This window comes from Anticarsia gemmatalis, chromosome 18 (genome assembly GCF_050436995.1).
Source record: "Anticarsia gemmatalis isolate Benzon Research Colony breed Stoneville strain chromosome 18, ilAntGemm2 primary, whole genome shotgun sequence".
In the NCBI taxonomy this organism is placed as follows: domain Eukaryota; kingdom Metazoa; phylum Arthropoda; class Insecta; order Lepidoptera; family Erebidae; genus Anticarsia; species Anticarsia gemmatalis.
This window is the reverse complement of record NC_134762.1, coordinates 7,148,355-7,158,593: the sequence shown is the minus strand read 5'-3', so window position 1 is coordinate 7,158,593 and position 10,239 is coordinate 7,148,355. Positions and strand designations below refer to the sequence as shown.

Below are 10,239 nucleotides of genomic sequence, written 5' to 3'. Positions count from 1 at the left end.
CTATTAAGACTTTTATTTCATAAATGATCAGGCAACATAAGAAAAAGATCCGGAGCTGTGTTGCTTTATTTCATACAGGAATCTGAAAAACAAAATGGAGTTAAGTAGGTGTTATGAAAATCCAAAAAAAATAGGTCACTCGAAATACAACTGCAATTTATTCAATAGATTGGCCTCTGCTTGTATCCTAATACAGAACTAATTTATTTTGTTATACTGAGACTTGCGTGTAAAAATTTTAGTTAGGTAAGCACCTATTCCCCTCTCGTGGATAAAGCATAGTTTTACATAATCCCATCACAAAAAGGTTTTTCTTAATATCATTGGTAATTCCAGAATTTTCTAGAACTATCAGTATCAGTCGTATTTTTTAAAACATTTGTACACACAAACAGTATCCTATGCAGATTTATTTGATTAAACGGATCTACATACATAAAATCACGCTTTTATTCCATAGGTCTTTCCATAGGTATGCAAAGACCAAAATATATATTTAATCTCCAAAAAGACAACTTCCAAAACGCAATAAGTTTATAGTTCTACATCTCATAAAGTCATAACTTCATAACAACACGTTTTCCACAAATACTGAAAATGCATAATGTATATTACTATGTTATGGTAGGTTAGTAATAAATCTAGACCGGCGCGGACAATAGGTAGTACAATCTACTTGACTACTTAACACAAGGTTACAACGATGTTATTGTTTATTTCTAGACCATACGATGTAACTGGGCTAGTATTTGAATCTAGGAATTGTCATAAGAATATGCCTTATTGACTGTACTACATTACGAGGTTTATTCGCTACATAGACATATTATTATGTATTAGGTCGGGGAAAAAGTCTTTTCGCATTATAGTATTTATGAACTTGTAATAAAATCTCTTTAGCTTCAAGAATCACAAATGAGTACACGGTTCATTAGGTTTCTTTCAGTGAGCTAATAAGGTACCCAAATACCGAGCTTTTTTGTGTAGAGAAATGATTTTATTACAAGTTTATGAAATAAAGTCTCTTCTCGCGTTTGTCCGGAACTTTATGATTAATACAAAAATTACCGAACGGATTTTCATGTGATTTTTACCTATCAACAGAGTGATATATGGGGTTAGCCTAGTTATTAATGTGTGGTTTTAAAAAGGTAAAGGTTGAAAACAATATGATTGGTAAATCTGTCAAAACAGGCTATGAGTTCGGAGAAGCGATATAAAAAAAAATAGTAATCAGACTTGGGCTACAGAATTTTTTAATTGTTTAATTGTCTTCTCCATTGCTATTTGCTTGTTTACAAGTCAAACTTATACATGAGATAAAATAGTTACGTATAGGTTTGTAGGTATACTTACTGTCAACGATTTGGTGGCAGTCGCAGCCTGGCACACAGTCAACGCTCCGCGGGGTATCTGGCTTCAGATCTGAAAGTTATGTACAAACGTCTACAACACCATATTGTTTACGATCCTTAACTTCAAAAACAACTTTATACTAAGTATAGATTTTACTCCACTCTTTAGAACGCATGCTTAAGCATACTATTTATTTACAAATAGAAATATGTACAACTTTCATAGAGACATCCTATTACATAAAAGGTACAGGTACCTGTGCTACGTGATCCAATTGTCGTGATAAATATAATAATAATAAAGATAACGTAATATGTATTACATTATCTGTTATGACAGTAGCATCTAAGGCTTTCTTACTACTCATCTTACTAAACCATGTTTGATTAACTTTGGTTACAAAAATGCATGTTTCAATATTTTTCACTTATTGAAACCTGTCAACAATTCGAATAGTGACATGAAGAGAGGAATAAAAACAAATCAATAAACTTACAACTCCTCCCATCGAAGACAACCATCTTATAAATCAATAAAACAAAATAAAATCATAAAATAACCACGTCTTATCACTGTCCAAGTAATTGAGACAATAAAACGAACTGCATAGTACAATATTGTAGTTTTGGATAAAAAAATATTTGTATAAGAACTGACATTGATGATCTATTCAACATTGTTAAATGAAGCGTGACCGAATATCGGGTGACAATAACGTAATTGATGTAAAAACTATTTGTGTATCTGTTAAGCTTTTTACTGTGCTATGACCCCATTTATTTTGGGGCACTATGTATTTTTATATAACATAGATTTTCGAAAATGTGTATATTACTCGGCTGCAGCTAAATAGAGTAGGTATCCCCTCTGTTTATTTCTGAGTTACTAAACTTAATTTGTATCATAGTTTTCTTCCTTTTACCAGAAATGAATTCAGCGGTCTTCTGCTGGAGAACAGGTATTCAAAAAAAAGCCCGAAGTACAAAGTCTTTACGTAAGAATATATTTTACTTACAAACCTACTTCATACAGTATCATTATTATCTACTAAAATAAAATCATTTCGAAGCCTGCGTACCGGAAGATTTCCTCTTCCCTTAAGGTTCCTTCCTTAGGTAAATCGTACAGTCTTTAACATCACAGTAGTAAGAAATGATCCAAAAAATGTCCGAGGTCTTCACAACCAACCTTGTTATCGGTATTGTTTAGTTTTTACCACAATACTGATAGTATATAAGCTTAGTAAAATAGCTGAAGAGGTACAGTCTTCTCAGTTTCAAAGTAAAACAAACAACTCAATTATTCAACATGCCTGCTCCCTGTGAACCCTGCAAAGGTAAGCTTTGAAAAAGTTTATAATTATTTTCGACAAGATTTTTATTTCTCCGTCAAGTACAGCATGTTTTCTTACTCGTAAATGCTGTCAGGGGCTCTGGTTACTTTTTTATAAACTTAGATTTTTTTTTTATTACCGGCCGTCTGCCTACCAGTTATTGACATATTGTATGAACTTCTAGAAATAATATACCAAAATAGTCAATATTTCTTCTTATATTTTCTATCTTACCCATGCCAGTGAAAAACGCCATTAAGAGAGAGAAATCTTAAACATAAGTCTATGACATAATATAAACAATTCGATAAACGAATATATCGTCATCTATACTAATATAATAAAGCTGAAGAGTTTGTTTGTTTGTTTGTTTGAACGCGCTAATCTCAGGAACTACTGGTCCGATTTGAAAAATTCTTTCAGTGTTAGATAGACCATTTATCGAGGAAGGCTATAGGCTATATAACATCACGCTACGGTCATTAGGAGCGGAGTAGCAACGAAAAATGTTACAAAAACGGGGAAAATTTGGACCCATTCTCTTAGGTGACGCAAGCGAAGTTGCGCGGGTCAGCTAGTTACCCAATAAATAAAAACATCCCTAACAAATACTTACGCAACAACACATCACAACTTGTTTTTTAAATTCTCCTATTATTCATCTGAAACTAATTAAAAACGTACTTTTCGATAAATTAGCTATGGTATTTAATATTTCTTGAAACGTAACTAATTAGTATTTATTCAACTTACAGCGGGCAATAATATTGACTGTTCGAACTTAAATTATTTATCAAAATAACTCTAGACTATTCTAGTTGTTGTTTTCGATAACCGTTTCAAAGTCAGATCAGGATCTCTTTTATTTTATGTCGTAAATTGAAGTAGTAGCTTTATAAGCTATAAGAGTCTTAATAACTTGAATTTGAATCAGGTCCTGGAAGGCGATTATGAATAGTATAGTTAAAAGAATGAAGTTTTATAACTTTTGGTGAAAAATAAATGTATTTTCTTTGTGTGTAGACTCCTGCAAAGATGCTGATTGCTGCAAGGACAACAAATGCGAGACTAATTGCTCCGACTGCACTTCATCTGAAGGTATGTTTTGTTTAACTATATTTTCATTGATTCTATGATAAGTTAAGTCTTTACTATGTGATCGTGTATATCACTGCTAATCATGAAATCTGAGGTTCAATCCCTCGTTAGGCAAAGTGTTATCATGCTTTTCTCATTTTACGAAACGAAGGGCAATTCCAAATCGCTGCTTACATTTCCTGGTACTATAAGCGTGAAATTATAAAATAATATAATTGATACAAACCTTATTATAGAAACAGTCATTCAATTTCGTCAAATAGTTCCTGCTATAAATATTCCATTTGGAGGTATTAAACAATAATTTATTCTATCATGTATTCAGATTGTATTTGTAGTGGTCTTTACAGTTCAATTTAATAGTTTCTAATGAAGTGTGTTGTATGTTTCAGGCGGTTGCTGCTAATTAACTCGCGTTACGCGCTCCGGCTGCATTGTTACGTCATTAAAATGTTGTACTCGGACTGTTCAATAAAAATGTCTTAACTAAATGTTTTGTTTTCATTTCTATTATCATTGTTTATCATCTACTGGCAATTGAGTACTCAATTGGCACACTAAAAGCCCAGCTAGAGGTCATACCGATCGGTAGACAATCTGTGGGTTAAGAAAGAAATTCAAAATACATAAAAATAATTTATGTGTAAGGGCTCCAGGTTTTCTTATTAATTTCTTGTGAAGTTGGAATACATTCACTCTTTGAAAATGAGGCTATTACTTTTATGTCATGTTTAACTAATACATGGTATAAAATACTTTTGTCTTTGATTAAATGTAATAACTTTATCAAACTCAGTTTGCGATAAATTTTGTGGTTAAAAATGTGATTTCAATAAGGAAAATCCTTCGACACAGGTATCTTCACGATAAATAATAATACCTGTAAAATAAAAATCCATCGTTATCGGTATTTACTTTTCAAATTGGAAATTTCGATAATTATTTTTATTTCTCCGATGTAATAAATAAATATAACCACTGCTGGGCAAGGGTCCACCACGCTAGCCATTTGAGGACTTTGCATACCTTCAAGAACTTTCAGGCAGGCAACGTTGTATCGATGTTTTCCTTCACCGTTGGAATAAGTGATCATTATTTCTAATACACACTTAACTTGGAAAAGTCATTGGTGGGTTACCGTGAGTTCGAATGGTTAACCACTTGCGCGGGAACGGTATACGGCTTATATTTTACGGCGATACGATGTGACGACGTTAATCACTGCGTCAAACGTGCAGTTATATAGTTAGTTACATTATAATATGTACGCATAATTTTTTCGACCGGCTCATTCGGTCTCCTACCTGTCAAAACTTTTATTTATATAAGCGACTGACACTCAAAGAACGATTATTAAGATCAACATAATTTAAAGATGTCTTGATTGGTCATTCGTCATGCGTTTTACTCAAAGTCATTAGACCCTGGAAGTGGTTCGTTTTTCCTCCTAAGTTCATGAATTGATTAATTTATTTCTTAATTTTTCCTTAACTGCCTCGGTCAATAATGTATCCACTTACTTATCATGAGATCTCGGGTTCGATTCCTGGGTCGGGTCACTTGGCTAGCGTTGTAAACTCGAGACCTAACCTATCCCTCGCTCGGGAGGAGACCCTTGCCCAGCAGTGGAGCATTAACGGGTTTAAAAAAATAAGTATGCATATCGCCTTTTATCACGTGGGAATAACATTGCTAATGACGATACCTGTACCCATTGTATAGGTTAGTCCCTGAGTACCCCGATTCTCGAGACACCCGTCCTGGAGTACCCCGATTTATATTAGTCTTGATAAACTATTAAAACTCAGCTTAGCATAAAAGTACCGTCAGCAAATGATATACGGTGTATTGTATTACCTCTGCCTACATGTTCGGATATAACAGGTGTGATATTACGAATGTAATTTTTCCTTATTCTCAATACAATGTGCTATAAACAATTGATAGCAGGTATAATTTGTTTGTGCAATGTTTTTCCTTTTCACTTTATCACAGTTTATACAGTCTTAACCGTGTTTGTAAGTGCGCTTCAATTAGCCAATGATAGTAACTTGAATATTTACAATACTAAAAGAAACACGAATTGTTTAAATACGTTTTTCATGAATAATGTCTAGCCGCTTATAATAATAAAATAAAATAAATAAATAATAATAAATTCGGCTTAATGTATGAATTTAAAAATAAATGAACTCTTCTTTATCGTATGGCTAGTGGTCAAACTAGTGTTAAACTTGTTCAAGCCGCCTAAATTCGTTCGACGTCGTCATAAAGACTGTTATCATAGTAGATAACAACCAGGACCGACTTTTATCGAGCCCTCCTAAGTACGGAGCCCAGTTCAAATACCAATTTCTCTGGTCTCTGCCTACCTCTAAAGGAAGTAGACGTAATTCTATGTATGTATGTACAACCAGCTAGCTATCGAGAATTTTTATATGAAAAGCGAATAAGCGCTACTAGTGAATGTTGTAAAAACCAATTGTTATGCTCATTATAATGTCAAATTCTTAATACTCGACAGTGCCGTAGGGGATATCACTATAGAATAATAAAACAAAGAAGTAAGTCAAACAGGCCATTTATAAGAGACAGTAGAAGAACACTATGGTGACGAACAACATCGATGTGAAGGCGATGGGGAAGCAGGTCTCCAGGAACTTGCTGACCCTGGTGCAGAGCGAGGGTCTGCGGCCACGTCTCTCATGGTCCATGTTCGACTTTAGCAGCAACCACCTTGAATAAGGGAAAATTTATGAACAATGTATTTGCATAACATGTTATTCGGTTACTATTCAATTTAGAAGCTGCTGAAAGTCCATATAAGTCTGATAGTCTTTACTATAAAACTGTTTGTTTAATGCTTTTATCATGGTTGGAAAAAATCATTTGAAGGAATAGTTATTTGCTCTTTGACTACATAATAAAGGCAAAGATCATAAATAATTCATATGAATTTAGCTCAGTCCTTACAAAAAATGCTTAACTTGAACTGAATTGTAAAGTCAGCAATAAATCAGCTAATCATTAATTTATGCGTATTTAAAACAAATGTTATGAAATGAATAATATTTGTACCTTGAGATGAGCAGTCGTCACAGCCCTTATCCTTGCAAGCGCAGTTGTCAGCGCAAGCACCACCCTCACAGGAGTCTGGAAACACAAATATATTCACAACACTTTCTTCACAAACCGGCAAATGCAGCTCTTTACTCTATGAAAGTAAATAACAAACTAACGCAGTAACATTCAATATAGATTCTTATAAAGTCTCTTAAGACCTTCGTCATGATCAAATTCAAGGAAAATTTCGAAATTACGTTTACATCCTTATCGGAAACAGGTAACACATATTTTTGACACTTATGGCTTCTTTGTAAGTGTTTAGAAACCAAAATGTGAGGACCAACTTAGCTGATGAATAGATGTCAGATAACCTAACTGCTGAATAAAGTGAAAGGAAAAGTGTATGAAACCAGATGTCAAAATTTCATGCTGAGTTATCTAATGCTTTTCCAGAAGCAAAACCGGACCTTTATATTATCATTTCCTTATATCTACTAGGTATACTCCAAGATATCTAAAGGCAGTGGCGTAACTACAGGGTGGCAAGTCGGCAAAATGCCACGGGCCCCTAACCGGAAGGGGCCCCGATCAGAGGAGAATCCCCACTCCCAATTTTTTATTTATCATACATTTAAGTTTTTCATATTGGAGGGAAGGCGCCCATCCAATGAATTTGCCACGGGCCTCGAACGGTATAGTTACGCCACTGTCTAAAGGACCTATGTTTTGTCGTGATATACACATATTAATATGTAAAAAAGAATAAATATCAGTGTAGAATGTGATGATGGTTCTTACCTTTGCATGGTTCACAAGGAGAAGGCATCTTGTTAGTTGTTGTTGCGACAGTAAACAAACTATGTCTTAGTTGAGAAGCGACCATGTTTTATACGACGGTGCTATCGCAAAAAGCAACAAGAACTGGAGCAAGGCTGATGAAAAACATCACTATTATATTACGAACTGCAATGATAACAGAAGAATGTGAGAAAAAATTGGACTGGAAATATAAGAAATACAGAAAAAACTAAAATAAAATTGAATAAACAACTATACGAGTAATTAAGCAAGACCCCCAAATAAATATGCACATAAGAATATTAAGTACCTAAGTATAGGATTTAATGATCTACAGGCACGTATTTTTTATAACTAGATAATATTATAATTGATTAAATAAGCATGAAATTAGCTCTTAATTTGTAATCTAATTCTTCACGTTATTTATTTATTTCCATTGTGTCAGTCACCATCATGAAAGCACTTCTGCATATAAATAATATATTGATGTATTCGTTATTTGGTTTATATGTATTACAAATACAAAATTGCGTGTTCCTATCCAATCTTATTAATAATTATCTGCAACTTTCATTTCACGGTGAATGTTCTTAGAAGGACCCACAAAATGAGGTAACTTTTTTGATGGCCTTGGTGAACCGCTAATGTAGTCTGCAGTCCTAATGTTCTTTAAATTAGCTAAATATGTTACCTGTACCAGACGGGGGCACAAAAACGAGACGAGTTCTTTTGAGGACCAAGCATTCGTGTGAATATCCATACTTAATAATAATATTATATAGATGAATGCCTGTTTGGAACGCTTTGTCGACTAAACCACTAAACAGATCTTGATATAAAGCATTCGATTGTTGAAGACCTAGAAATCGACACCTAAACTGAGTTGCTTTATTAGGGGGTGAAAGTCAGTATACAAGTGGAGCTGCGTGGGACAGCTAGTTTAGCATACTTAAGACTTGTGTCCAAGATTTAGTTCCAGCTTTTGATTTTATTGCCTCTGCATCACTCCTTATTGTCCTGATTCTATTTAAATAGTCTTTATTTGGTCTATGATGTTAAGTAATTTTAACATAACTGTTGTGTCAATTATCATACTTGTATCAACGAAATTTGTGGTCTAAAATTTATATGTCGTCTCTTACTCACATAGTTCGTTTCCATTTTACATTCCATACAAAATTTGTATCGTTGAAATATGTAATGACTATTTAATAGTCTACACAACAGCCTACAATAATTTACTTAATATAAAAAATCTTCATCAAATCTACCAATCTTCTAGCACTTCTAACCTAATTCAATCAAATCTAAAACCACTGAAGCAAGTCTGTTTTTCCATTCTTCCGGTAGCTCTTCAATAGTTTGAAGTTCCGCACGAGCACGCCGGCTGAAAGAAGCCTTGGCAAGTCTTCCGTCTCCCAGAGAACCTTCGTGAACTTATTCATAGCTATATTAAGTGAATTATCATTAATTTTCATATCATTCGCACCCAGGAAACCGGAGGATACAGATATGGCTACCATTACGCAGACCGTTGAAGGTGGGTCAAATATTTTTACTCTTATTTCTAACCATTTTCTCTTATTTTAATTCAAATTTTGTTCAAGAAAAGCTCTTTTATTTGTTTTGTTATATTTTACAATAATTCGTCTTTCTATTTTCGCTTGTTTTGTTACCTTAAATTTACATTTGAAAATTGCGTTACCATTGTTACTGATGTTTCGAAATGATATTGTGCTCTAAAAGCGCCTGTAGAATTTGTTGATGCAATACGACGCATGCTTACAATATTTGTAAGAGTTACGGCAAAATGTTAATTCAGCAGGTGTTTATTAATACTGAATTTAAAGTAAAAACTGAATTTGTGGCTGCATTCAACAAAAAAATAAATTCATCGACTTCTCTGATTAACGAAGGTTTGACACTTCAAACAAATATTTCAATACTTTGTTTTCCTTTCACAGAATTTCTGCCAGTCACCCTCACCAAACAGCTAACACCACCGAAGACGAAGATGAATCTGCCATCAAAGAAGCAGGAACTGCCTCCGCAGACCCTGGGCTGTCCTCCCGACTGTTCCTGCAAGAAGACCAGCCCATACAAACCAATGAACCTGTTCTTCAACGCCATAGGGATTATCGTAGCTCTCATTGCCACATACATGATCGTGACTTCAAACTCCAACCTCTACCTGGTCTTTTGGGTTTGTTACTCCGTTCTAAGAAGACTGGCCAAACCAAGAGTGCACGCTAAGAAAGACTAACATTGTTATCTACAATTTCCACTGAAACTATTTATTTTCTAGGTTAAGTTATTTATTCGCATTATTTATTCAAAACCACTGACCTGATTACTGTACAGAATAAAATTTTTTTTGTTGTTATTTGTTGGTATTCATTATTACCTTACTACACTAAACTACTTAAGTTTTAAATGTTGCGCTCGGTGACGATAAACAACGGTACTAAGAACAAGTTTTTGATGGGTGACCATTTACTTATACATTTTCAAAGAAGTGATGATTTGTGTTATGACAACTGTAGTCCACTGAAACTATTGGAACCTCATCGACTTTATTACAAACA

At 34.0% G+C, this 10,239-nt stretch overlaps 1 protein-coding gene and 2 long non-coding RNA genes across 3 annotated transcripts; 2 read left to right on the top strand and 1 right to left on the bottom strand.

Annotated features, from left to right (window-relative positions):
* Positions 1-1,929, bottom strand: LOC142980531 (uncharacterized). The gene is made up of 3 exons (XR_012959889.1): positions 1,853-1,929; positions 1,357-1,425; positions 1-82 (listed from the first exon to the last, which is right to left on the bottom strand). It is a non-coding gene; the product is annotated as an uncharacterized LOC142980531 (long non-coding RNA).
* Positions 1,930-2,616: 687 nt separating this feature from the next.
* LOC142980734 (uncharacterized) lies at positions 2,617-4,278 on the top strand. Its single transcript, XR_012959897.1, has 3 exons — positions 2,617-2,692; positions 3,713-3,787; positions 4,180-4,278. It is a non-coding gene; the product is annotated as an uncharacterized LOC142980734 (long non-coding RNA).
* Positions 4,279-8,951: 4,673 nt separating this feature from the next.
* LOC142980735 (uncharacterized) lies at positions 8,952-10,037 on the top strand. The gene is made up of 2 exons (XM_076126296.1): positions 8,952-9,194; positions 9,619-10,037. Exons 1-2 carry the CDS (start codon positions 9,167-9,169, stop codon positions 9,915-9,917), a joined length of 327 nt encoding a protein of 108 aa, XP_075982411.1. The 5' UTR covers positions 8,952-9,166; the 3' UTR covers positions 9,918-10,037.
* Positions 10,038-10,239: the final 202 nt, after the last annotated feature.

Bases quoted from the DNA above. Each gene is read 5' to 3' on its own strand.
- LOC142980735 (XM_076126296.1), top strand. From the start codon at position 9,167: ATGGCTACCATTACGCAGACCGTTGAAG. The intron at 9,195-9,618 runs GTGGGTCAAATA...TTCCTTTCACAG, and splicing joins CATTACGCAGACCGTTGAAG to AATTTCTGCCAGTCACCCTC.